This window comes from Aquila chrysaetos, chromosome 4 (genome assembly GCF_900496995.4).
Source record: "Aquila chrysaetos chrysaetos chromosome 4, bAquChr1.4, whole genome shotgun sequence".
Classification (NCBI taxonomy): Eukaryota; Metazoa; Chordata; class Aves; order Accipitriformes; family Accipitridae; genus Aquila; species Aquila chrysaetos.
The window spans coordinates 36,318,839-36,346,815 of NC_044007.1; the positions used below are offsets into that span (position 1 = coordinate 36,318,839).

At 39.7% G+C, this 27,977-nt stretch overlaps 1 protein-coding gene and 1 long non-coding RNA gene across 15 annotated transcripts in view; one reads left to right on the forward strand and one right to left on the reverse strand.

Moving 5' to 3' along the window:
* The window catches only part of EYA1 (EYA transcriptional coactivator and phosphatase 1), a 167,157-nt gene that overhangs the window by 75,878 nt on the left and 63,302 nt on the right, over positions 1 to 27,977 (forward strand). For 4 of the 14 annotated variants that reach the window (XM_030012502.2, XM_030012512.2, XM_030012513.2 and 1 more), the window contains 7 exons: positions 5,118 to 5,167; positions 6,583 to 6,710; positions 8,526 to 8,588; positions 19,389 to 19,469; positions 21,394 to 21,463; positions 21,841 to 21,986; positions 26,185 to 26,322. In XM_030012502.2, the coding sequence (XP_029868362.1) occupies positions 5,118 to 5,167; positions 6,583 to 6,710; positions 8,526 to 8,588; positions 19,389 to 19,469; positions 21,394 to 21,463; positions 21,841 to 21,986; positions 26,185 to 26,322 (676 nt within the window). Of the gene's footprint in view, positions 1 to 4,915; positions 5,168 to 6,582; positions 6,711 to 8,525; positions 8,589 to 19,388; positions 19,470 to 21,393; positions 21,464 to 21,840; positions 21,987 to 26,184; positions 26,323 to 27,977 lie in introns of those variants that run through there. The other 10 variants (XM_030012505.2, XM_030012504.2, XM_030012503.2 and 7 more) reach the window with 10 other exon arrangements.
* On the reverse strand, positions 188 to 4,864 carry LOC115340629. The gene is made up of 3 exons (XR_003923111.1): positions 4,797 to 4,864; positions 4,177 to 4,665; positions 188 to 963 (listed from the first exon to the last, which is right to left on the reverse strand). It is a non-coding gene; the product is annotated as an uncharacterized LOC115340629 (long non-coding RNA).

A 27,977-nucleotide genomic window follows, 5' to 3' on the forward strand; every position in this document is an offset into this window, starting at 1 on the left:
ATAAAAAAATTGGAAGGAAGAATGCCTGACAGAGGTTTTGACAGCGCTTTCTGAAGCAGGAAATCCTTTTGCTTAATATGTTTAAATTTTCCAAACACCAAGGAAAACACACAGATCCCCACAGGAGAACTTTTCAAGATGACAGAATAAACATCTACGCAACTGAAATATTTGACGTTTATTGACATTTTAGGTGGCTTATTTAGAACAATGATCTTAGAACGAGGAAGTCAAAGACCTTTTGAAGTCTCATTAAATTTACATCTTGCTTTTGAGCAACCGAGACCCACAAAACATTCCCAAGTATGTAATTCTCTCCCCCGTGTTTCTGACAAACACCGACAAGAGGAAGGGCTGCCCTTCGCAGTGAAAGGTTTACTCTGGAAAAGTAAAGGTGTTAGTGCATTTAAAAGTGTCTCTTAGAAGGTGGTTGGGTTTTTTTGGTGAGCAAACATTTAAAAACGAGGCAAGCAGAAGAGAGAAAAGTTTTCAGGGAAAAAACATAGGGGATAGTATATTTCACGTAGTTTGTTGAAATTTAAAAATTATCACAGAGAGACGTTTGAGATAAGAAGCGAAAACGTTGTGTAGTGTATCACTGGAAGTTTTTAACGTTAGCTACCACGTATAAAGGATCTTTTCTTTTCCATCCCATACTGAGACGGTTTGCAAAGCATCTGCCAGAACACAGACTGCTGGTTTGGTGCGTAGAATAGATTAATAATGTGTATATGTATCTGTAAATATATATATGTGTGTGTATACACGCTGTATACTTCTATGTGCAGAAACACGTATGCACGCAGCGTTCTACATGTTGCTCACGAACCCATGACACGCAGTATTTAGCCCGGCACCTCACTGCTGTCGGAGTTTTCCCAAGGCCTGGTAGGGTCTGGAAAGGAGCAGCCATCCCCTCTCAGCAGCTCTGCGCAGTGACAGACGGCTTGAGTCACGCTTCGCCTTTGGAGAGCGAAGAAAAAAAAGAATGAGTAATCATTTTGTTTGAGTTGCAATAAGTATGAAATATTTCTCGGGAGCCAAAAAAATCTTGGAAAAGCAGAAAGACATTCTTAAATGGCTGGTCATAATAGGAGCATTGTCACATTGTAGTACTTCTTTCTTAAAGGGAAGAAAGTGTTGGGGTTTCAAAACGTTTCATTCATAAGCGTATGAAATGAGCACACAGGATAGCACTTTTAGAAGAATTTAAACTAGTTATTAAAAATGAAATAACTATAATTACCTGCTTCTGGTTTGATAAGTGCAATTTGTCTTTGATGTGAGAATCTACTGAAAAAGCCCTACCTCTTCACGTAGAGCCCAGCGATAGGATTATTGGAAGAGTGAAAGTATTACCAAGTTTCATGTGTTGCCAGCAAGGTGCCTTTTTGTAGCCAATTTGCATTTTAGTTTTGTAACATTTTGGCTGTTGAAGCCATTGTGTCTGTAGATACTGATTGCATAGGGCTTTTAAGGAGGCAAAGAGTGCTGTTGGGGGAAAAGTCCTCTGCTCTCCCTCCCTCCACCCCTTGCTAAAAATGACAGATTTTTTTTTTTTTTTTTTTTTTTTTCCCCTGAGGAGGAACACTCTGATTTGAAAACTGCCATTGTCTTTGAAATTTGCTTCTTTAAAGTAGAACTGTGTTTTAGGAAAAAGCGCATGTGCTGGCTATAGTTTTCTGGGTTAACTTCTTATTTTCACTTAGAAAATTTCTTTTCAGCTGGAAAAATGTTTTAAATTATAGCCATTTAAAAAAAAAAAAATTGCTCCTAGCAAGCAAAAATACTGTGGAAAAGCTGTAATTTAGACAAGTACCTACATTTTATTTGCTCTGTGCTGCTGAAATTCAGAATCCCTTCCCATTTACAGTTTACTTTTCACAGAACATTATTAACTTTTTGGCTTCATACATGATCTTCTGTCAGATGCTTTTGATTTGTAATTTAGCAAAGTATAATAAACAGTGCAAAAGTCATGAATTTTCCTCCGCATCCTGAGCTCTGTGGTAGGGAAAATGTGATAAAATGTGTACCTTAAGTCTTGTTTGATGATCTCTCAAAGCAAGTTTGCCTTCTGGAAATAATTTCTGGGGTTGAAGAGCATGGTATTAACAGATTTAATGTGGCTATTCAATGGATTGGTGGAGTACTATGTGAGGTTTAACAAAATGAGAGAGACAAATTGAACATCAACAAAACCTACATCTGTGAAGAATTATAAATTTAATTAGAAAAAAGGCAAACTTAAAAGACCTCATTAACTAATCAGAATTTGATGTTATTGATTTAAGATTCTTAAATGGATGAATTTTAAGTAGCTTTGCTATCATTGTCCTTTTTTTCTCGCCATGTACTATGTAGCGCCCAGATCTGCAATCCGTATTAAGAAGAAGGATGTGAACATTACTTACAACATCAAATTATACACAGTAATATTTTTGAGGTATTAAGGAGAATGTGTATGTCATTTAGCATATAAGGCATTTTTAGTTTAAAGTGGAGTGCAGTGTATGAAGGGTGAGTGACAGCTCCTTTTTTCTCTTTTTGATTTTTTTTTTTTTTTTTAATGTGTCCCTTTGGCTGGCCGGGTAAGGCTGTTGCTTTTTTTTTTTTTTTTTTTTTTTTTTTTTTTCACTTTTTATTTGATATGTGAGTTATGTTGCAGAACTTCAATTATCCAGAAATCTGTTGGCAAAATGGGAGAATGTATGAGAGCAAGCACACGCCACCCAGAAATGTTTTTATTCTATGAACTGGTAGTCATAAGTGTGGTTCCTTACTACGTTGTAATTTTGTACTACACATAAAAAACTGAAAGCATGTGAAGTGTAGCATTTTGTAAACTGTAACTAATTTCACTCACATCTGTGTCTAATTGTTGTCTGCATTCGCATTCTTGAGAGTAGATTTATTTTTCCTGGACCACTCTGTGGATTCAGCTGACCAGCCTAAGTGAGGATTAGTTGTTTTAAAGTTATTTTGATTAAAGAGTCATTTTTAAATATGGTAACGTGCAACACATGGTTTAAATAATCGTTGAGACACAAAGGAATATATCTAAAGTATGTCTAATGAAAATGAAGATTGTGGATATGAACTTTCACAAATCATAGAGTGTTAGAGGACATACAAGGTATATATTTAATTCACTTTGAATGAGCTGTATTATTTTTTTTTTTGCCCTCTCCCATGAATCCATAAATGAAATCTCTCTCACTATACGCACACGTGCACGTGTGCGTATATATCTATATCTCTATATTTGTAAGTGTATAGAAGTTACTATTTTTTTTAATTCGGGTAAATGAAATAGTGAGGATTAAATGTATTTTAGAGTTTAGTGAAGTATGAATAATACTGTAGGGCACTTTGGAGAATATCAGTTAATTAAAGCATTTCTTTGTAAAAGGAAGTTTTTTTCTATTACAAAAGATATGTTTTAAAGGATCCTGTGCAAGAGGGAGTGAAGATAGCTCTGTAAGCAAACTTAGTTCTCACCTATAATTTTTTCCAGGTGTTTAGAAGTAACAGCAGAAACATATCCTAAGGCACTCTGCTGCAGTTTCTGGGGTAAAGAACTGAAAAAAAAATCTCTAAAACAAAATGCACAGTTCTGAATGTATCTGCTCGTCTAGTTTGATTTGCCATGCGACGATGTATTGAAAAGCACGTTATACAGTACTTTTAAGTACCCAGTTATAAAAAGATTGATGTTTTTCAGCATGCATTATTGCATGCTTCTTGACATCATTTGTAATGTTCTGCATTGCCTGGCTGCCCCTAGCAGTTGTTTACTCTTGCTAGTAGTAATTCTGTCTGTGATTAAAAATAACAAAAAAAAAACCCCAACCCTACAGACACATAAGTAGGATTTGCTTGGATGATTTTTATGGCACTTAAAATGCCTCATCTCTCTTGTCTTTGCTCTGTGATCATTTAAGAGATGTCAGTTCAGGTTGAATGGAAACGCACATGAAGGATTCTCAATGCAGACATTAAGAGGATATATACCTTGCCTGGAGAAGCTTTTGTGTGCTTTTAAGCTAACAGTGTCTAGCAGTGTATCTTTACCTGAATTTTATCACCTGCTGACAATCATTACTGGCTACAGAGAAGAGGCTGCTAGCAAAGCAATGGTGTTTTTCTGATAGGTTATGAAAATCTATTACTCACCTGAGTTATAAAAGGAGTCGGTTTATTAAACTGGAAAATTATTGCTGGGCTTCCCAGTGGAACCAGATTCCTTTTCTTGATGAGTGACCTCAGAGGTAATGCTACAGCTTCCTCCTATTTATTTAGCCACACGTGTTCTTTTAAGTCACTTTATCAGAAGTCTCATTAGCGACGGGAATTTTTACGAGTAAGACTTCGTGCAATAACGTGTGGGGGTTTTTATTTTCATTCGCCCCGGTTGGAGATGGGCTCGTTTTGGAGGTGGCGGTGTAATACTGTCGGTCATATACTGAGGATCTTTACCTTAGGTAGACCTGCCCCTTGCTGTCCCTCCCCAAAAAACAGCGTCAGCCTCTCCGGCTCGCTTCGCCCCTCGCCTTTCGGGGTGAGCTGACTTGTGGGTTCCCTGTCGCCCAGGCGCCGAGCAAGGATGGCGAAGAGCGGAGGAAGAGGAAAGCCAACGTGATGAGGGCAAGAAGCTGTCAAGAGCTAAGGGGATGGGAGGGAGAGAGAGATAACTCGGCCGGCGATAACAAGAGGCGAGAGGGGTGGAGGGTGCTGGGGGTCTCGGGGCTGGAGCGGCTCCCGCTGCCCTTGGCGGGGCGGCGCGGCGGGGTTACCTTGGCGGAGCTGTGCCGTGCCGTGCCGTGCCGTGGGAGGAGTGAGCCCCTCTGCAGCTGTCATGGGCCCCTGATGAATCACTATCCCGTCACTTGGCCGCCGTCCCCCGGCGCGGGGAGGAGGGAGAGAGACCTGCCGGGGAAACAACAGTTGAGCCTTCAATTTAAAGACAATATGCCTTTCACGGGCACCGCGCCCTCCTCCTCTCCTTTTGGGTTTAAAGGACAGAATTGTCATCCGCGGTGATAGCCTTTCTTTCAATTAAGGCCTCGCAGTAAAGCGGAGTAATAGAGGCTTCTGTTTGTTTCCCTGGTTTACAGGTGCAGAAGTCCCAAACCAGTTCAGATGTTGCTGTTTCCTCAAGCTGCAGGTAAGGATTTGGTTGAAAGTCGCTATTTTTCTGTAAGCCTTTTATTCTTTTTTTTAAGTTCAGGTGATAGGTAAATACTTATTCTTGTTTTCCGTATTAAGCAGTTGAGTAAGTGCTGGAGCATCGCTTTTACGTGCGTGCAACCAAGCCTGTAAACCAGGAGCACGTACCCTTTTTTGCTAAATTGTTTGACTTTATATTAGAGACTGGCTTTTCAAACTCATTGCAATATCATCCCTCTTTATGTGTAGATTGGTTTAGGTAATAAAATATTAAATGAAGGATTTATGTTTAGAACTTGTGATAAAATCTCAGCTAAAATGTGAAAACTTCATAGCTGAAGTGACACTTAGGCTTAAGGATATTTATACCATTACCATGGGAAGAATTTTTTATGTAATTTTAATAGTCTTTAAAAGAGCCTAAGCATTTCTGTTAAACCGAAAAATTACTGGTTCAGATGCCTTGGAGGCACAGTAACCTGTGAAATTTCTACTGGGAGCAATTACTTAAGACTGAGTACATCAAATAACATTATCAACAGTTCTAGGTGTAAAGAAACAGAAGGATGGGGCACTTCAGTCATAAGCTTCCCCAGCGTCAGCCAAGGGATATGTCATGGTGGTGATGGCCCTTTTATATAAGGCCATTAAAAACACAAATCGGAAATACTCAGCTGCTTGTGTGCTGTATAAACATTTGATTTTTGCTTTGAATCAGAATTGCTCTCTTCTTATTTTGACTAAGCGACAGCTGCTGAGATACAGCAGAGTGCTAAGGCACACTAACGCCTATATGGATTCACTGTATGTTGGTCATATCCCTTTTCAATTGGGCACGCTTTATGTAATCCACAAAGCAAACAAGTGAGCAGACATAATAATGTTTTAATGCTGCATTTGTTTCAACGGAAACAGAGGAACAATTAAGTAGTTTGCCAGAGTAAACACATACATCAGGAATATCTCATTCCCTGTCAGTAGATGATAGGTTTCCACAATTGCTTCAAGTGTTTTATTTGGTTTGGAGGCCCATTATATTGCCACTGAGTGGTAAATCTTGAAAAAGCAGAGTGCTAATTTGTTGTTAAGAGCATATATGTCTTCATATATTGGTGAATCTGTCTTTGTATGTATCTTAAAAATACAAGGTGACATGAATGTTTAAAGTACAGTACTTTGTATCTAAATTTTATTCTGTTAGAAGCTGCAAAAATAATTATGGTAGCTGCTCAGTCATGTGTGTGGGGCTGCAAAATGAGATTGGCACTAGACGAGATCAAGTTGGGAGAAGCTGTTCATTTTTTACTGAGTGTTTTTGGGATGTTGATTAATAGCGGGCTGCATCTCATATAGGTAATTCTTCTGTAATCCATGTTGAATATGTCACTAAAAGTAGTTGCATCTTGTTTTCAGGTCTATGGAAATGCAGGATCTAGCCAGCCCACATAGCCGACTAAGTGGTAGTAGTGAATCCCCCAGTGGTCCAAAACTCGATAACTCCCATATAAATAATAATTCCATGACACCCAATGGCACAGAAGGTGAGCCACCATTTTTTTAGTGTTTCATAGTTTGTCTTTTCTCCTTGTTGCATTGCTGTTCTTGCAGTCAGCAAGCTATATAGAGAAAATGGTTTACTATTTTAGGTGTTCCGTGTTTATGTAATATGGTGTGGAGAGCCGATGTTCAATGTTTATCGGTAGTTACTATTATCAAGTTTCAGCAATAGCTTTCATTCCAGGTTTATGTTCCTCCCATGAAGTTTGAATGGACTGAGCAGGTAGTATCTGCAGAGCTTAAAAATAAAATCCCCCAAACCTGAAAGGGTAGTTTAGTGATGAGAAAAAAGAATGAGGTGTTTACAGTTGTTGTACTACAAAACGCAATCTTTCAGTCTTTTTCACTATTTCGATATTTCTTTATGTTCTCACTTTTTGCAAGCTCCTAAGGCTATGAAAGTTTTGTCAAGTAGGCTAATAAAACAGAGTGTTGAAATTTCCTCAGGCTAGCTTGCTGCTCTGATGGAGTGGCCAAAATTCAAACAGGTGTAGTAATTCAATGGGGTAAACTGATACCTATTTTTCAAGAAGCAGTCAGGCAGTTGATAAGTTGTGTTTGTTCTCAGTAGAGTACTAACAGCAGAACAACCTAACAGCTTTGCCAGTAATAGAATACATATATAATACATATAATAATAGATATAATGAAACACAGAAGGGTTTATAGAATAAGCAGCGAAAAATACTCTTTCCTGTAACATTTCTATGGCAATAGTAGGAAAGATCATACACAATGTTTGGCTTGCTATGTGAACAGAGATTTTAATGCATTTCCAGAAAAGAGAGTCACGCAGCTTCAATATTACTGTTCAGTATAAACGTATAGTTAAACAACTGTTGTAGCAAAGATACGCCTTTTTTTCCAAAGAACTGGGTCATATTAGTGCTGTCAGACTGTTTAGGATTATGGACATGCATTGCATTCTTCCAGGAAAGGCACATGTCAATCAAACAGATGTCGTCCCCCCCTCGATTCCCCAAACATCTCTGTTATTCATTCTAATTGGAGTCCTCTGTAGTGGGGAGGGTTTATGGGTTATCAGATTAACAGGCATTTGTGCCAGAGTTGTGTATAATTTACTTTTGCTATTGCTGTAAAAGTATGGCTGCAATCAAATTTTAAGCCATTTGGAAAAAAAAAAAGTAGCTTTTTAAAGAAAAAATAAAGTGCTTAATGTGTTAATGTAGTTTAAGCAGAAAAATATTTCATGTCCACAGATGAGTGCTCTCCCTTTTAAATGCCCCAGTATATTACTGCATTTTTATATCATATTACCAGGTATATACCAGTTTTGGTACAGGATAAAACTGCTCGACCCTTTCAAATAGCTCATGAAAGCCTTTGCTGTAAACTTCATCAGCTCTTGTACCTTCTGTGTAACTTGGAAGGTTCTTTAGTAGCACAAAAATAGGGGGTGTTCCTTGAAACACTGAAAGACACTTACCATCTGGCTCGACTTTTTGTTCTAAGTAGTTGCTGTGTGCAGGCATACACTCTGAAAAACGGGGTGCTTAATATTACTTTGTTGGGAAATGAGCTATATATTGTATCTATTCATGCACTGACCTCGGGTAGCAAATAATTTTGGCAATAATATCCCAACTTCTAAGTAGGTATCAGAGTTTATTGAAGAAAGTAAATTAAACCACGGTAACTTATTTATCTGACACTAGAATTCTAAAGTTCAGGCTTATTAATTTTGGGTGAATTCTACCCAGAAAGCTATAACTTGCAATACATGTTTACCTTCTGAGACGAAGCCAAACGGTTTTCTTTTGTTTGCAATTTTCCCTCAGGTGACATGACCCTCCTCAGCACCGCAGACTGGTTGCTAAGCCCTAGCACACAGACCCCCGCAGGTTTGGGTGGCTGCGGTGGGCGCAGCAGGCGTGGGCACTCAGCATGCGTTTTTAGATGTTGTCCAGAAAGCGTCCCGAGAAATAGCTTGTGCTTGGCAATTCTGGTCTAAATTTTCTAAATTGAAAATTCCTGTCTCTGATTGCTCTTAAGTGACAAATAAGGAAAAGCTTGTGAAAGAAACATAATTGAATAATTTATTTCTGAATCAGATGTGTGCCGAAAGACCAAATTTGTGAGCGAAGCAGATGCCTAAGAATATGAAGGTGGAATTTTTACTGTTAATCTGTTTTATCTTGAGAAAATGTTTGGTCTGGGTTCCTTGAGCTGCTAAACAGGCTTAAGAAAAAATTGAGTGAATGAAGCAAGGGTTTCTTATTTTTTTTTAATGAAGGGTGAAGTAAAATTATTTTTTCTGAGATTCTTGAAGCAGAATCCTGCTGAGACACAAGTGGCAGATTGTAAGGATGCAGTCGTAAGGGCTTGCCAAACACCTTTCTTAAAATGCTGCAGTGTGGTTTGCTTGTTGCACGTGGAGTGGAGGTGTGGGTTGCTGAACCTTCACATGTTAAATATAATACTTGAAACCAGCTTCTAATCTACTACGCACCCATTCCCGCTAACATGAAAGAGCCCTCCTTTTCTGGCATAAGGGGCCTTCATGGGAACGAGAAAAAGGGCCTCTAGGTATTTGCATGTTATAAATATCTTGTAAAGATATGTTAAATTTGATTTGACTATGGCTGTGATTTCGGCAGGTTTCCATACCCTGAAGTGCAGGATATGTTCACTAGATGAGGGGGAGGAAAAAAAAAAAGAAGGAAAAAAAAAAACCACGTCCCAAAGTGAAATGGCTCTGTTTCAAACAAATGTTTGTTAATTCCTCTAAGGCGCATTTTCAGACATGTCTCTTACTGATGTTGTTCTACAAGAGGATGTGGTTGAAAGATAGCTCACTGTTACGAGCTAATATTTTTAGCTTCACACTTAGTGGTAAATTTTCAAAGCACTGAATGAGGATTTAGTTGTGTGATTGAGTCTGAGTTTAATCTCTGCATGCAGCTTTGATATAATAACTCTTTGTGCGCTTAATTTCACTTTGGTGGAGCAAAATTACTGTAGCGTAGAACTGACCAGGTAGTGCTGGTGAGGACTGCAGCTGAAGAAATACAGGGAGTTTTGGGTGACTGCTATTTATTTCCTTCTATCTAAACATTTTTAAACGAGTCAGATTTACTGCTTTGTGTCTCAGATAGCAATTCCTCTATGGGATTCTTTTAGAGCATCGTGATTTCTGTAGAACAAACACTATCCTTTTAAGTTTGTAGCAGATCATAAGACAGTCTTCATAGCTCTGGACTTATATGTGGTGAGAGGAAAAGTAGCATTTCCTTAACATCTTGATTAAAAAAAAAAATCATAGCTAATAAGAATTAATTACTTTGCTGGTGTTTGGGTTTTTTCTTCCTCTTCTCCGGGCCAGGCAGCATGGTCTTCAAACCAGTGATGGGGAAGTAACAAGGAAATTATAGACTTTGACCAGCCAGAAATTTCCCAGGATCAAATGCAGAGGAGTAACACTAAAATGTCTGGCTAAAGGTACTCAGAAAAATCAGTCCTGGCACGCCAAGGTGGTGCTGATGATATAAATACTGCAGCATTTGAGTTTTCCGTGTTCTCTTTAAGTGTTTTTCCACAAAATACCCTCTGTTGTAGGGAACAGCAGACACTGGACACCATTAAAAATTTGGCCCTGTATGAGGTGCCTAAGAAAATCTGTTAAAAAAACCAACCATAATTGCAGTAGGGATCAAAATGTTCATAGTCATGCTTTATCTCTAATCTTCTTTTGTCAGCAAATTGCTGTGGTGGGTTGATACTGAAGGAGTTAAAGAAACAATAACAACAGAAGCTAATAAAATTGCCATTCATTAAGTTTTATCAGACAGCTAGTGGCTATTCCAACGACAGTGCCCACATTGGTAGATATACTTTAGAGGGGAAAGGCTGCAAGTAATCAATAAATTTGAAAGGAGCAGCAGAGCTGTTTTCCATAGCAGACAACTGCATCCAGTTTCTGCCTACAGGGATCTGTACTTTTATCTAAAGAATGTATATCAGTTCTGATGAATGACATAGAGTGAGAAACAGAAGCCTGTGGCCGATCATGATGATGTTTAATGCAACTGGAACGGAAAAGTGTAGACGAAGATTGGGAGAAGGAGCTGTGGTTTTCCAAGCAACTACACTTCATTCACATTCAGAGCATGGTGCTGCTTCTGCCCTCATTTTTGAGTGTTCAGAAGGAAGAAGAGAAGGCATTTTCATATCAAGCGGGAAGGGAAGATGGATAACAAATTGAAGATCAGATTTTCAAAGACACATAGGAAGGGAGGCTTCAAAGGGAGTTGGACATCAAAATTCCTTTGGAAAAAAATGGTTCTCGCTCTTTAAGTACCTGCTGCAACATGAGAATGAGATCCCACACAAAGGCAGTCAAAGCTCCCCACTACGTGACTATCTGATGGGTAGCCATTAAAAAGGTTGTTTTAAGTCTGGTGAACGTAAATCCATCTTCACGGTTTCAAAAGGCAGCGCTGTGTAGTATGTTTGCTGTTGATTTGCAATCTTATAGAATGGAGAAAAAAATGTTTTCAGTATTTTCTGAAGTAATTGTGGAGTAAGATGTTGAAAACCATAGAGAGGGTATGAGCTGGTCGTTGTTACGGCACATGATGTAGATTTCTGTAAGTAAATTATATGTTGAGTATTCGTTGTCATTCTAACAGTACTTTGTAGCACTCAAAATAGTCTTTCAGTATTGCAATCAAGCCTGCACATTGGCAGTGAATTATTTTATTGACAGTAAATAATTTTGTGTAAGTTATTTATAATTTTTAATAGTTATTCAGAATTTTGTGTACTTTGGGATGCAAAGTTGTGGTAGGCGATGGCAATCAGACAAAATGGTCTTCCTTTGGGAGATGCTTGAGTTCTGGTACCTTTTAATTGCTCATTTCTGGAGTTTCTGCCAATTATGTATGCTGAAGTTTCTAGACTTGTGTTTGTGATACAGAGCTTAATGATATGAAACTTGGAATTGATGCAGGGGTAACTCCATATTTAGACATCCTGAAATAATAGCGCAGTAAAGGTAAATCTAATCTTTGCATTTCAGTAGGGTGTTAGTATCAAGAGCTATAGATGCTAACTTCTTTACTCAGCCCCAGGAGAGCGCAAGAGGACAGTTGTGTGGCCAGAGGCAAAGACTGCAGTGGTTCCAGGCACCAGACTGGCAAAAGCAACCTAGGGGTCCATAGAGGCTAGTAATAATCCTCAACCTGCTGCCACTTCTGGAGGATAAAAATCAGATACACATCACTGCCCATTTATGTGAAGGCAAGGGGCTGACTTGGACTGTCTTTTCTTCCCTGCTTTTTACCTCTTTCTTCTTGCTGTATTACATTGGCTTCCTTCCAGATGCTTTGTCTTATCTGTGCTTTTATTCTCCTGCTTCCCCAAGAGTCCTTCCGTCTGTTCTGAGCACATGTAGCATAATGCTCTATTATTCCTCTTTCATAGTTTTTTGGCCAGTGAAATAACTTGTCTACTCCTCTGTTGGCTCAGTCCAGCAGCTCCTGTTGCAAGGTCTTGAGGAGGAGACTGGATAATAAATATTTGTGTATTTATTGTCTTTTCTGTATGTATGTGCATCTGTTTGTGAAAGCTTCACCATTTTGTTTTCCCCCATAACATTTTCTTGAAAGGATGGACCTCGTTTAAGTGAAAAGTTAATAGCAACACTGATTCCCATGGACATTTGAGGGAAAGAAAATACTCCAAATGACAAATGACTTTAAAAAAAAAAAGGAAAAAGAACGTAACATCTTGGAAGCACCATTATTTTAATATCATTTATTGTTGCAAGCTTCTCATAAACGTGTTCGCAACACATGCCGTTCCAGACTGTGGGTGGAGTGTGGTGGTGTGAGAGCACCCTCTGCGTGTGTCTGAGGGTGCCAGAGCCCCACTGGCACAGTGGCTTTGCACAGGCTGTGGGACATGAAGAACCTGTGAAGATATTCACTACTTCACTGAAAACTGTAACTGCAACACATCGTGCTAGGTGCGGTGTCTCTCCAGTGGGACCAGCCTGTTATGCATGATCTGTATGTGTGCAGCTGCATGATTGCGCAGCATAACATAGAAATATCATATGCCTGGCCAGTAATACAGATGAGAAGGAAATCCAGACCCTGCTGTTGCTGTGCACCAGCAGAAGCTCCAGGGAACAGGAGTAGAACATCGTAGTCTAAGATTGCACCTTAATAGACAATAGGGTGATATATGAAGAGCCTTAGCATAGCAACTTCAGAGACTTGTGACTTGATGATTTAGCACTTGCATTTGCATCTTGTACTCTTCTGAGGGGTTTTGCTTATCACAGGTAGATAAAAAAGCATGAAACTTGGTTACACTTCAGGATTAGCCGTGTCATCTGACCCCTGGTCAGTGAGAGAAGGACCTGCGCCACCTGGTTTGATGAGACAAGCTGGGGAGTTTGCCGCTGCTGCTGGGTGGAGGGGAATGCAAGCTGGTGCTATCCCTCTTTGTCCAGGTGAATTTCGCTTTAAGTCTGGCAGTCCTGGAGTTCAGGCCCTGGCTAAAAGTAGGGGATATTATTTCCCACTTATGAAAGGTCCCACCCGCTTTGTCATTCTGCTTCTGTCTTCGTGTCTCAGTCTGGCATCTAAATGGCAGAGCGGGCTTGACTTCTCCATGATGCTCTCTGTTCACTTGAAGCCCTCCGTGTTCCCAGAAGGTAGCTGAAGACAACCTTTGCCATTAATGGCTGGGACTGTGACATTACGTGGTCATTCTGTCTGGCTTTGGTTAAAGAGTACGGATATTTTACACAGAGGATGTCCGTACTGTTACACATGTGCAGGGGAGTTGCCACGGTCAGATTCCCAATCAAGGATTTAAGGCGGGAAAAAAAAAAAAAAGTAAATAGGCCATAACACCTCTAAAAAGGATTGTTTCTGGATATATGCTGCCTCCATTTGGACAGGAGAGATACAATCATTCAGTATAAATTGCCAAGTGAGTGTGAAGGGGTAAGAACCTTAGTTTGACTCAGATGTTCTCATCTCCTAACTGCAGTGAATGAGACTATTTTAAGCCATGACTGTACTTGTCAGATGAATATCCAGGTTAAATCTTGATTAGCAGCTGCAAATACTATCAAAACTTGTCTCCACCCAGATGGCTTTGAATTTTCTTTCTGATTTTGCTTTGTAGTGGTGATGCCATTCCCTTGTAAATTTAAGGTTTTTACTGCTAGATGAGCAGGTGCAATGATGTTAAAGCTCTTTCAGTTGTAATGCACAACGTAAGAGGAAGATGAAGGTCGTGGGGGAGCTGTGGATGCAGTGAAAGCTAGGTGTTAGCTGCAGCCCAAATACTGCAGAAGTTTTGAAGCCTCCTCACATCAGAGGAGGGGAGAGCAGGAAACAGTCTGGGCTTGAACTAGAATGTGCTGCTTTGAGCAGGGACTTTCTTTGAAAATGAAACATAAATTTAGGCTGGAAATTACCTTGTAGTAATTACCTTCTGGTAATTTCCAGACAATGAGATTCAGGAAGAGTCCTCTGCTTTGAGAAGCAGGAGCAAGTAAGTTTATCTGGCTTCACGGTCAGGAGCTGATGATTTGATAGTCTGTGATAAAAGGAGAAAATAATGTCCTGGATAGGAACTAGTATAATTGAGTAACCTGTAAGCTTTAGTAACCTGTTTATAATTGCAAGATTCTTCAGTACAAACAGAGGAGAGTTTGAATAAAGTAATGGAAAATAACATCAGCTTAGAGATTCAAGGTAGAATTTTTGTCCCGTTGTTAGTGACAATTATCTTTGAGCTTTCAGGTGAGCTTTGGGCTTCTAGTGGGTACAGAAAGAGGATGGTATCAAGCAAAACAGTGTATGAATAGTAATGGATACATAAATACTTAATCAAGATATCTACCTGGTGTTTAGCTGCTAACATTATTTGAAGATGTCACCTTGAGACAAACCAAAATAGGGCTAGAAATTGTATTTATATGTATGTCTATAAACAAACAAACAGCCTCACTTAGTTTGTTGAGTCTCTTTGTGCCCCATGAACACTGAGAGCTGTCAGCCAGGAATGATTTCATTTTGCTCACTTACTCGTATAATACAAAGAATGTAACATTACAGTATTACTTCAGTCTTAAAACTGCAAAATTAAAACTGATTTAATAAGTCAGCCATGTTTACAATATTTCTATTCTGGTTTAATGGATATGGCATAGCTGTTAACAAAGACTAGTTCAGTAGAGCAAGCCTTATGTATTTTAGATAATCAAAGTAATTTAAAAAAGATATTTAAAAATCTTACTTTTTGCATGCTTGAAGGTGCAATCTTTATGATGTATTCATATGACTTCCGTGTTAGGAATGGCCAAATTTTAGGTCTTTAAATCCATACTTACAACAGCTAGCATCTCATTCCTCATAGCACTCTTTACTGCTACATATACCAGTGACTGCATGACAAGCTGTGAACTCAGAAAGTTGTTACTTGGCCAATCAACCACATGAACTTGTGGGTTCTGGTCTGAAGTTCTCTCTCTCAGTGGAGTTCAGAATCTGCCATGTAAGTAATTTTTAACCACCTTTTGTAATATGGCTGACAAAACAGGGCACATTGCACTTGCAAGCTCTGAGTATCTTAAGAAGGAGTATCTTGACAATCGATATAATGTCAGATCAGCAGTTAGGCTATCTCAGAATTTTTGTGCTTTTTATTTAGAGCTAGTATGTGGGTTATTATCTGCTACTCCTATTTTTTCCTAGTATTCTGTTGCGTTTTCTTACGCAGTTTCTTTTTAAATCTTGTTTTTAGAACCTCATAAATGACTAGAAAAGAAAAATAAGGAGGAAAACTATCTCTCTGTTGACATAGCTTCTTAAGCTCCTTGGTATATAAACCAAATCTATATCAGTAATTCTAAATAACTGTTGAATTTTTGCGGAGTAGGAATATGTTAGATTTCTTCTTGAACTTCTTATTGATAATCTGTTTTATTACAGGAGTGATTTTGCTGGCACTAAAACTTAGTAGCATATTGCTAAATCAGAGCCTGTCTCTATAATGCAAGTCTGATAATTCTGCACCTCTGTAAAGGTCTGTTTTGATGAAGAGGCAGCAGAAATGGGAACTCTCCTGTTTCACTTTCTGCGGTCTCTGCCACGAGCATGCTGTTGACAGTTACTGGCAAGCTTGCAACGTGTTCTGTGTAGATGTGGCAACATTCCCACTCATTGCCCAGTGTCATCCTGTGAAAGGTTAGGACATGTTGCAGAAACGTTAATTGTCATGGAAAATGCGGAGAGCTGAAATCCAGAGCATGCTTAAGGAGCATGTGTCAGGGCCAGTTCCGTGCCGGTCCAAAGCCTTGCTTCCTTGGACGGCTCCATATGTCTCTCATGATAGACATGGATTACTGATGTGCTACTGTGATAGACTGGCAGACTTGTAACCTTAGGCAATGCCTTTGCAGCTCTCTTTCCCCATGATTCTGGGTTGAAATATGCTCCATTGCAGATCATTTTTTGCCTTGGGCAAATGAGAGACCTTCCTTTGCAGTGAGAATGCACGTGGTAAATATTTCCAACGGGTAAAACCATGGCTGTTCTCAGTTTATTTCTTTGTACAGCAAGCTTTGATTATCTTGAAAGATGTTTAGGCTCAGATAGAAGGAAATAGGCAGTCATTTTCTGGCATTTTGATTAAAATGCTTGGGGAACGGAGGGCTTTTGTGTTCCTATCCATCTTTATTAAATTCCCAACTAGCTACGGTGCAAAGGTCCATTAAGGTCATAGTTGTTCCTAAAGTTGGCATGATAGGGCTTATTTCTTATCAGCCTACTAATGGGTATCCAGATCAGGAATAATGTGAACAGCCTTTCTTATCCTGTTTTTCATTTATTCAGGAAATACAACAGCTGAGAGAGGAGACATAAGGAACAGTTGTTATGAAAAATTTGTGAGCACCTCTGTCAGCAGCTAGAATTCATTTCCATGAAGAAGGCACTGCATTGTATTTCATGTATGTTATCCTGTATCTTCAAAAGTAGTATGTCTAGTAAACAGCATTCAGTTACAAATATTGTTGCACGGAAGTATTGCTCATGAGTCGTAGAGACAGAAATTCCATTTTGATGAAGTTTTCCCCCAAATGGTATCTGAGATCCAGATAGGTGCAAAGGCGTGTGAAGTAGGCTTTTAAACCAATGGCAAAAGAGGCATTTACATCCACTTGGAAAGAAATTATCCTAAAAACCTTTATCAAAAACAAATGATGCTGTAGGTCTCTATATTGTATGAACTGGCTCAGCATAGTCCTTGGACTGCTAGTTTGCGGTGATCCAAACAATGATATTTTATTTTATAAGGAATATAGAAGAATTGTTTCTCCAGTAGAGAAGAGGGGAAGAGTTTGGAGAAAGCATATACTGAAATCTTCCCCCCCAAGTTAGGTTGATCTGTCTCATCTTCCTCTCTTTTCCTCCCCTGCAGCTGCCAGCTATAGAGAAAAGCATCTTTCATTGTTATTTCCAAAAGTATAATTGTGTTATGGAAATTGGGTTCAGAAGACTTGCAAATTTGGGGGAAAGCTGGAGTAATCTATGAGGGAAGTATTAGTCTGACCATAAAATGTAGCTGTGATAAACTTCTAAGAAAAAGCAGAAGATAATGTAGATGCTCTAATTCTTGGTATCTAGATTAAGAAATGGTGTAGAACTTGCTGTAAAGATCTGGTAGTTTCTGGAAAATTACTTGGGATAGACACTTTGCAACAAATATTTTGTTGCATCTGTGTGTTAGACTTTCAGTATTTAGTTATGAAATGGACGTTGGATATCTTACATGTTGTGTTTTTAAGAAATACGTTTGTATTAGAGTTGTAGTTCAGATCATGAGTGCACTCTTGAAGTGAACCTCTTGGCCACCCTTTCTTACCACATGTTAAATCACCTTGTGGAGTCTCTTGGACTTCACCTCTTTCAAAAAAGGTGCTCTGCAGGAGCGCAGCCGATGTTCTCCAGCTGCTGATGGGTGCTCACTCCTTGGGACAAGACTAAACCTAGCATGAATAACCCCTCCAAAAATGCCTAACCTGTGGATACTGGACCCTCTGCACCAACCATTTCACTCCATGAAACTTTTCTTAATGGGCTGCACTGCTTGCTAATGCAGACATAGCAGAGTTTTGTGTGGACCTAGTATTGATCTCCCGAGTTAGCGTGTGCAGACAAAAACATCCTGCATGAGAAACAAAAGAAAATAGTGGGTGATTAGTAAAATCTTGACCGATTGCATATAAATCCTGTGGATGAGGTCAGGTGAAGGAAATAGTGAGGCATGTGGAAATAAGAATTTGGATTGGCAAGGAAAGGAAAGATCCTTTGTCAAAAGGGGAAAGTGCCTCTCCCTCTCCCTTTCCAAACCTGGCACCAAAAGGGTTTCTGCCAGTGATGGTTGCAATTCCTGAACACATATGTATTGACAAACATACATGCATACACGCACACCTATGTCAAGATGACACCAAGGCTTTACATGTCAAATGGGATGCAGTTTACCTTGGTTTTCTCAGATTCACTTTTTGCAGCATTACTGAACTGCCTCACTGAAAGGTCAGGTATGCACCAGCTCTGGTGCGTGGGAAGTGGTGACTGTGTGTGTCAACAAGAGCGAAAGCAGTGGGATGTTGATAGTAAGATCAGCTCCGTTGTTTTCTGAAATGTCATCCACGTTGCTGGTGCAACAAGTTGCTGTAACTCCAAAAGCTAGGTATGTAAAAATGGATTTGAGAGATTGCCGTGCTGATCTGATGACTCCTTGGGAGTAGGTATTGTGCCTGTCTGCATCCATGCCAGGTCAGCCCCATCCTTGCTCCATGGATCAGAATACTGTTGTTACTGAGATTGCGCTGGAGTAACAGAAAGGGAAATTTGCTTATTTACTTGAGTCTTTATTAAAAGTCATTAATTAATAATTAATTATGAAGCAGCATGAGCCAGGAGAGAATCTCTCTTACTGTCATTCTTTTTTACTCTCTGACAGCCATGTTGGGTTGCAGGTGGAGAGGTGATAAAATGTAAAAGCATTCTTTGAAGTATTTGGTGAGGATGTGTCCCCTTTGCTTATTCAGGGTTGCTGAGTATAAAGTTGGTTTTCGTTTTGAGAGGAGAAATCCACCACGAGGGAAGTGTTTTACTTCATCACAAATTCTTATTTTTCCTCTGAAATGTTATTTGGATGGAAAAAAAATTTGAACAGCCCTCAGAGAAACCCATTTAAAAAATATTTCCTTTTTTGTCTTATTCAAATTCCTGTCTTTCAAGCCTGTAAATGTCTGTGTGACCTGATCTAAATGTGGACCCTTATTGTTGGGTCTGCAGGATTAAGAGGAATCAGGACAGGTGCAGAGAGTTGCATGGGGACTTCTGGTTTGTTAACAGTGGCTCTTATTCCTTGGGGACAGAAATAACCCTCCTGATCATTTTAAATGTATGTGTAAATCATAGCTGCCAGTACTTTGCATTATTTGTATACACAAATACATAAAATGCAAAATATCAATAGCCATGATTTAAAACATTTTTGGCACCTTTTTGTTTTATTGAATTTGTGGCTGTAGTGAGCGTGTGTGCATGCGTGTGCAAGAATATTAGGTGCATATAGAATATATTTTATTTATATTTCTATAGTTAAAACAGAACCAATGAGCAGCAGTGAGATTGCTACTACTACTACCACAGACGGGTCTTTAGACAATTTCTCAGGATCAGGTAAGGAATAAACAAAGGTTTTAAGCTCAGCATTTTTTCATTTACTATTTTCTTATCCCATGTGGTCTAAACCTGTGCACAGCTGTTAAAAAGCCTTGTGCACTTTGCAGCTTATGCCTGTTTCTGTTCGTCTTACTCAGACAGTGTAAGTCAATAGGAGTTTTCCCCGAGTAAGGAGCATTACAGCATCAGGCTTATTAATCTCTATTGGTGTCTTCAGTGGGAGTCTCACTAGGGAGTATTCTGGCCCAGAGTAATTACTCTTTTGTCTTCTGTAAGTAAACATACCTGCCTCTGTGATTAGTGTTGTAATTGAGGGGTAGGTCTTCCTCATTTATTGTAATTTATTATTATCAAGGTATTCATTCTTTGGTCAGGCTTTTTTTCTTCCTGGAAGCCAAACACATCTTAGCTTCTAACAGACAGGAGACAAACACTGTGAGAAAATCCTAAGATGTTTGCACAGTTTTGCATACCTATGGATTAACTGTGGTATTTCTAGCACATTGTTTTTATGGTGCAAATCAAATAAAAAAGGATCTAGTACTATGTCGTGGGATTATATTTCCAGAGTAGCAAAATTTGACATCTCACAACCAGTCAGGCTCCAAGTAGCCAACCCTTTTCTGGTCTTGTCACAGCCTCCATTTTCTGCGCATGCTGTTGAGTATGAAAGTATCAAACTTGAAAGGCAAAGAAAGGTTTCTAGAGTATTTTAAATCTCTGAAAGAAGAAAAGGTAGTGTGTTTAATAGTAGCTACGTACATCTGTGGTGATCTGACTAAAGGTCGGACCGTAACATTTGACATATCTGCAGCCTCACAGGCCACAGAAAAGAAAAACTATCAGGTGTGGAAGGCACGGACAGAGATTCCCTGCTTCCCTCCACACTTCGCGAGCGCTCCTGGAGTGTAAAGATGATGGATTTTCCCTGTAGTTGGCCAGGAAAGGGGTAGCTGGTGAAGGGTAATTATCCGTGCCTTGTTTATTTCCAAGTACTTAGCAATAGGGCCTGTTGTTTCTCCGGCTGTCTGATTTTACAGTAGTCTCATAACCTGCTGCTGACCCCTTCCTGGCAAAGGCTTCAAACCCCACCTTGGGACCTAGAGAAGAAATGGCACCCAAACGGTAACCAGAGAGGGAAGGGCTCCCGAAAATAACGCCCAGAGCGGAGCACGCCAGCACATCCGCCACGCTCTCGGCAGCACCCAAAAATACCGAAAGAAATCGGGACGGGTTGGCGTAAAGCTCTGTGTCAGCAGCGGCTGGGCTGCCGGCGGCGAAGCGCACTGTTTAGCCTCCTGGGCTTAAGCATTTCACTAAGAACATTTGCACGAGGGACATCTTTATGCAATACTGACAGTTTTGAAGGTCTGAAAGCATTTTAGAAAGCAGATAAGGTGGGGGGAAAGAGGAGGAAGTGTAATATGGTAATACATCTTCTGTATTATGGAATTATTTTTTAAAAAAAAAAAAGAGGCACGTGCTCTGAAGTTGGCCATATGTTTTCAATTGAGGCACGCATAAAGCTCCTTCATAAAATGTAGGTCTTAAAAATTCTAAAAGTTAATAAAAATGTTGCACTTGAGATATCAATAATCCTTTGAAAATATGAAGGGAAATGTTTCCATTAGGAAATAGGTTGTTTGCATTGAAAATGTTGTCTGTGTGCGAGCAAAGAATAAACTATGGCTCAGGAGTTGTACAAAGGGGCAATTTAGTATTTGAGATTTGTAATCAAGATTTTAATGTTAAGCATTCTTGTGTAGTTCCTGATAAAATATTATTTTCTATCTAAGGTATCAATGATATTTGAATTTAATTAAAATCTTGTTAATACCCTGAAATTCTATTAGGAAAAATAATATTTGTCTTTGGTGTGTGTATTTACACTTCTGTGTGCTTTCTTTTCTCCTTGGTGCAGCAATTGGAAGCAGTGGTTTCAGCCCAAGACAAACACACCAGTTCTCCCCGCCACAGATTTACCCTTCCAAGTATGATATCTTTTAAAAATAATAATAGTAGTAGTAATAATAACTGAAATAGACAGATTTTAACCTCATTTAAAATAATAATTGGGTCCATCTGTTAGGTCATAATTTAAACCACAGCAGCTTCTAGGGGAAAAAAATATATTTTTTTTAAATGCTAAGAATGTATTTGAAAATATTTGGAAAGTTCTTATTTTACTTATTCTTTTATTATTGATTTCTTATTGTTGTTTTGTCTTTGTCTTACAGTTTCTGTTGTCTAGCACAGCCTATGATCATGTGTTAATGAAGTAGCAGGATTATAATAAGGCTAAAAATAAGTACACGCATGTCTGTCTAATGCAGTGTCTGTCCTATTTTCTGTCATTTGTAATCAATAGCAGACCATACCCACATATTCTTCCTACCCCCTCTTCACAAACGATGGCTGCGTATGGGCAGACACAGTTTACAACGGGGATGCAACAAGCTACAGCTTATGCCACTTACCCCCAGCCCGGCCAACCCTATGGAATCCCTTCATATGGTAAGAAAGCACGTCTGTGTTGTTTTATTCCCGGGGCAAATGGTTTTTAGATCAAGATTACGTGACCCTTGCGTTAGTACTTAGTGGGACAGCTGTGCTCTCGAGCATTTCTTGTGGGAGACTGGTAATTTCCCTATTGGAGTGAGTGATGCTTAATTTCTGTATTAAAGAGCTAAGAAGCTACTCAAGAGGATGACTCTGTTTTGGGATCAAGTAGAGAGATTCATTAGGTTTTTATTGGTGATATTAAAAAACCAGCACTGAAATGGGAAAAGAGATCTAGGGACTTCCATTACACAGGCACAGCTCCTGGTGACTCGCCGAGGAGCTCTGTTCTCCAGCAACGCAGTAGGCTACGTCGGTACGTAACAGTCTGAATTTCAGCTCATCCAGATTACTGGAACCCAAATGAATCAAATGAAGCTGTGCTGATTTTCAGCAGGTGAAAAACTGATTCAAAAAGACCCCCACCAAAAAAGTCTCACTTTCAATGTTTTAAAACTCCCTGGAGGTGAAAATTGAGGTAAATTGCCACTAAAGCTCTGTCTGCCTGATGAAGGAGATAGTACTAAGTAGCAAGTATTTCCAAAAAAATTTAATTTAAAAACAAGCTGCTGTGGGTGAGACCATTTTGCTGCCAGACTGTCTGCTGGCAGACCACATAGCAGTTCGACAGCGAGGATGCATTATTAGAAAATAGGTCTTATATTCCTCTGGGGAAATACATTAAAAATATACAATCCACATGCTTTTAGCGGTATATTTTGTAAAGATACATTCAGGTAATGTAAATTTCATACCAAAAGGACAGAACTCACAGTATAAGCTGTGCCCCTTAAAATCATTACAACTTTTAAGTACAAAACTGGTGAATCTTTCATTCTGAAATCTGCAAGTTGAAATCCACTGGCTCTCAAGTATATCCTACAACAGATTGTTGTGAACAGTAGGTACAAGAAATAGATTATTATTTTCCCTTACTTTAAAAAATGTGTTTCATTAGTATATCATCAATAATTATGATCCGAGGAGGCATTCTTCCTGTGGCTATAGCCTTGATTACTTACTGCCAAAAATATGGTTATAAACATAAATTGGATGTTTCAGTTTCAGTTCCATTCCACATATTTTAAACTTACACAAACAAAATACTTCAAGGATATTTAAACTACATTTTCAAGACTACAGAGATGGGGATTTTTCCCACCACCCCCACAAGCTCGTGTGGCTGACGAGAGCTCATCTGCTATTTCCAGCTGGATCAGGTGGTGTGATAACAGACGACCCCTTTCCCCACCACACTTTTCTTGAACCATTTCTCCTGCGGACACCTCATGTTCATACTTGGCTGGCTGCTGTGGCTTGGACAGCCCAAACAGTGACTTTTTTGTTTTTTGCTTGGTTCCTCTGGATGAAATCCTGACCTCACTGAAGTCAGCTATAAAACTCCCACTGCCTTCAGCAAGGCCTTGATTTCACTACTTGAGTTTAGCTGTCTCGCTGTCGTCGGAGCTATAATTGAGAGTTGCTTTACTTGGCAACTGCTCGCCAGGGGTTAACATGCCTGCCTGCTCTTTTGTTTTGTTTTGGTTTTTTTGCCCACTCCATCCCCTGCGCCTAGGACTTCGGATAATTTTGCCTAACGTTTTACGTTGCAGAGCTGCTTTAGACCGCTGAAGCCCCCAGCTCCCCAGCCAGGTGGATTTTAATGCGTTTTGTTCTTTTCAGACAGTGCCTCGTGACTGGGGCTAAGGTGCTCCTCACTGATGTGTTTTGTAGGAGTAACACTGAAAAGCAAATACCTATTAAAAAGTTTTGGGACCTAACACCATATATATTTTTGCATGTTTAAGGCACATCATATAATCCGTGCTCCCAGAATAAATCACCTGGGGAACACTGGGACGCTCATTTGCAACAGGCAAGAACCGAAGCCTTGTTTAGAGCCAAAATTCTCCTCTTTGGCCTGCAGCTTAGACCCCACGTACCGTCTGCCTTGCCTTTCTCTCGTCCAGAGAGCTTCCAGCAAGCTCTAAAGAGAGGAGACTTGGGACATACGTGAAAGGAAAAACTCCGAGCTGGAGCGGAGGGCTTCTTTACTCTGGGACTTACTGGAAGAAAAAGCATTTGCGAATTCCCGTGTCAGCCTGCCTCAAGTGTTCTCTCTAGGGCAGAGTTTGGGGAGGTGCTGTCTCGAATGCACCTCCAGCCTCTTCGTTTTTCCACTCCCCACCTCCAGCGTGGTGCAGCCGTGCAGGCAGGAAGGGGGGTGGAGGGGAATGCCACTGACAGCTGCCTCCCAGGGGCTCCCGGCTCTGCTTCATCTGCAAAGCCCCTGAGGAGGCTGGAGAATTTCCTGAAGCTCCCTCCTCCTGCCTGCTGTGGTACCAGCACCTAGCAAAAGCTTCGCTTACCGACTTCTTGTCTTTCCAGATCCTGGCAGTCCCCTTATGTTTTCTCACTGTCCCTTCCCGCTTCCTTGCATACATTAGACTTGGGAGAAGGAGAAGGGAGCGTCGAGGTTTAATGAGCGAAGGCTTTCTGGGTGAGAGCAGGTGGGAAGAGTACGTCCCAGGAGATGAAAGGCTCTTCATAGCATGGAGGTTTGCAAAAGGGCACCTCAGTGCCAAGTTGTCTTCACTCAAGTGGCATCCTCCTGCCACTGCCTTTGATCGTCTCCTCCCGTTTTGTCTGAGACGGAGAGTTGAAGCAGGCCGTTAAAGCTGGGCTAGAAATTTAATGCTTGATTTAGTTAGACTTTCTCTGAGCCATATTTAATCAGTATTTCAGAAGTCCTTAGACAACGAATAGAGATCGTCGATACCGAAACATCCCTAGCAGGAGTTTCCCCTTGGAAACGAGGTGTCAGATTCGTCATTGGGATTGTTTAATTGAAACATGAAACAGAAGAAGCAAGTAAGCATCGGGGGAAAAACAAGCAAACAGGGTTAGTCTAGCAGTTAGCGGGTCTGGCAGAAGGAATTAAGGGTAATTAATGACAGCAGTTGAAAAATAACGATTTAAATGGCAGAAGAAAACATGCTGCCATTTGTATATAGGGAGATACTGACGTTTTGCAAACACAGTAACTTCTCAGCACTCTCCTGCCTTCAAATGTTGTTGAATATTGTTTAAAAAAAAAAAAATCCAACCAGGAAATGGACTTAGATTAACAGTCATTTTCAAAGGAATGTCACTAATTCACACTTAGTTAATTCAGTTCAAATAAGGGTGGTTTCTGAACAATGAGGTATCACTGAATGCCACAGTGAAACTTAAGAGTATTGTATTACTTTTCCACTGCTTTGGCTATAATTATTTTTAAACGGTAGTTCATGTTGGGACAACCTTATAATTAAAACTAAGAGACAGAGGCTGAATTGTGTGTGTTTCCTCAGTGTTTCACGTGATGATATTTACTTGCTTGTTGTCTTACAAATTGGGGGAAGAATCACTGAAGCTGGGAGGCAAGTCATTCATTTAATTGGACTTTGGATTCTTTTATTACTAAATTTGGAAATGAGAGAGTAATGTGATGTGTAATGGATTTCCCTGTCAGTGTAGATTAATGACTCTCTGCTATGTTTTTCCCAGTTTGGGAGACTGCTTCAGCAATAGTTCCTGTCTATTAGGTGTTTATTTGTTAAAAGACTGCCTCCTATAGTGTTTAATTAGCTTTGAAAATCATCATTACACTTTAATGCTGCTAGTTCTCTTTATCCACTTCTAATTCCTTAGAAAGCCATTGTACTCAGAGCCGTGTAATTTTCATGTAGGAATATTATACAATGCAAATCTCAGTTATGTCATTAATGGGTGGATGGCAGGAGAGCTTGGCTATGCTATGCTTCATTAAAATCATATAAAGTTGCTAATCTACCTCTGTGAAATGTCATGAATATATGGAAAAGTTAGCCTCTGGCAGGAAAGGAAAAAAGGAATAATGCAACTTCCTGTTCATGTATAAATTTCTTTTGCAGTCCTTGGAAACACAGTTTTGAATTTAACCTCTCCCTGGTGAACTTCAGTTTTATGTATGCTTTTAGACTGCCCTCACCCCGTTCATTTGTGCATGCTCTCGGTATTTGTTCTTTCATGCATGCAATAGTAGGTATATGTTAAAAATGCTGTTAGTGATTTTATTTTCCATCCCTGTTTGAATATGAACAAATAGATTTGCTGTCACTAACTGATTTAGGTGCATTGTGGGCAGGCATCAAGACAGAAGGTGGATTGGCACAGTCACAGTCACCTGGACAGACAGGATTTCTAAGCTACGGTGCCAGCTTTAGCACACCTCAACCTGGACAGGCTCCCTATAGCTACCAGATGCAAGGTCTGTATAAAGAGATATTACCATTAATTAGATATAGTTAATGCTATGGGGTTTGGGTTTTTTTTCCCCCTTATGTCTTTACATTCCTAGGATAAAAATGAATGTTTGCTCGAGCACTTACTTCTGATGTTCTTGCAGTTGGAGCTGAAATGATGATTGCCTTTGCTGAGAGCTGCAACGGGCCAGCTCTCAGCAGTTTGGAAGATCCCTCGCTTAGTGACTTCATTAATTTTTAAATAGTGAAGTGTTGTAGTGCTATTACAGTAAAAATGCGTCTCAGAATAGCAATAGTTTAACAAATAGTGAATATGACAAAACGAGTCCTGGAAAACCTGTCAGGATTATGAATTTAGGAAGTGCCAAATATAATTTGACACCTGAGTGTGTTTGGGGAGGGAGAAGAAGATAAAAATACCTTCTGCAGCTGTGGAGGTAGCTAAGTAATGATTGAAGTCTGTTTCTTTGAAGTCTATTTAAAAGCTATAAGTCTTTGTATGTGCGGGCTATTATTATCAATTATATTTTGTAGCCTTACTTGCCTGTTTAGTTTACTTAACATCTTTCCACCTTGTTCTCCCAATTCCTTTTTCCCCTTCTGTATCAGGAACTTGCTGGGTGTGCTTGATTCTGGATTTTCACCACCTTAAGGGATATTTAAAAAAATCTTTGTTTACTACAAACATCTAATTTTAGATGTCTGCTGCAGGACTTTCCACCCCTAATTTGACAGTTGAAATCAGGTGTGTTGCAGATTTTAGAATTGTTAAAATCTGTGATCACTCACAGAATTGGACCACATTTTTTAGAAGTTTAGCACCTCTATTATTACCATGCTCCATTTAAACTGTGCGCCATCATGTAAATACTCTGTGAAGTGTCTTGAGGCAGAAGTGCTTTCAGAGACCAAGTGAATGAGGTTTTGCTTTTGTTCCATGACTTTAAGGGTATATTGATCCAGTCCTTCGCTCAGACACATGAGAGATGTTTTGGGTTTTTTTTTTAAATCCCCTTTTGAACTATGTGTTGAGTAGCTCTGTAGGGCAGAAGCGACCATCTGACATCTGAAGTATTGCTTACTTGTAGTGTGCTCTGACAAGTAAGAGGAAGGTAGTATTAATATGCAAGCTTTCATCTACATGCTGAATTATGGTGATCTTCTACTCATTGGCATAAATATAACCATAACTAGGTTATTGGGTTTGCTTTCTGCAGATAGCCACACTAAAAAAATCAAACACGCATACCCCCAAACTCCCCAAAATGCCCTACCTCTCTGTAGGAGAGAGGTCAAAATGCTTGCCAGCAGCGGCTACGAGGAACTCCTGGATCAACATTCCAGCTTTTAAGGAACTGGTAATTCATGGTCGCTAGGAAATAGTTATTGAAAAATCATGTCTGTGTTGTCTATAATTTCTATTGCAGTAGTGCCTTTGTGCCACAGTCATGTATCAGGATCCTGTTGTGCTAACTTACACAGCCAAATGAAAATATAGTCCCCACAGAAATTGGAGGCTAAAATAAAACACACAGGCTAGGAAGGCCTAATATAACAATAAAGCTGGCACTGTTTAGGCATAATAAACAGTCGTCACCCCATATTGGTTATCTAAGCTCTAAAGGTGGGGGTTTTTGTAAGATACAGAGCTGAGGGATGT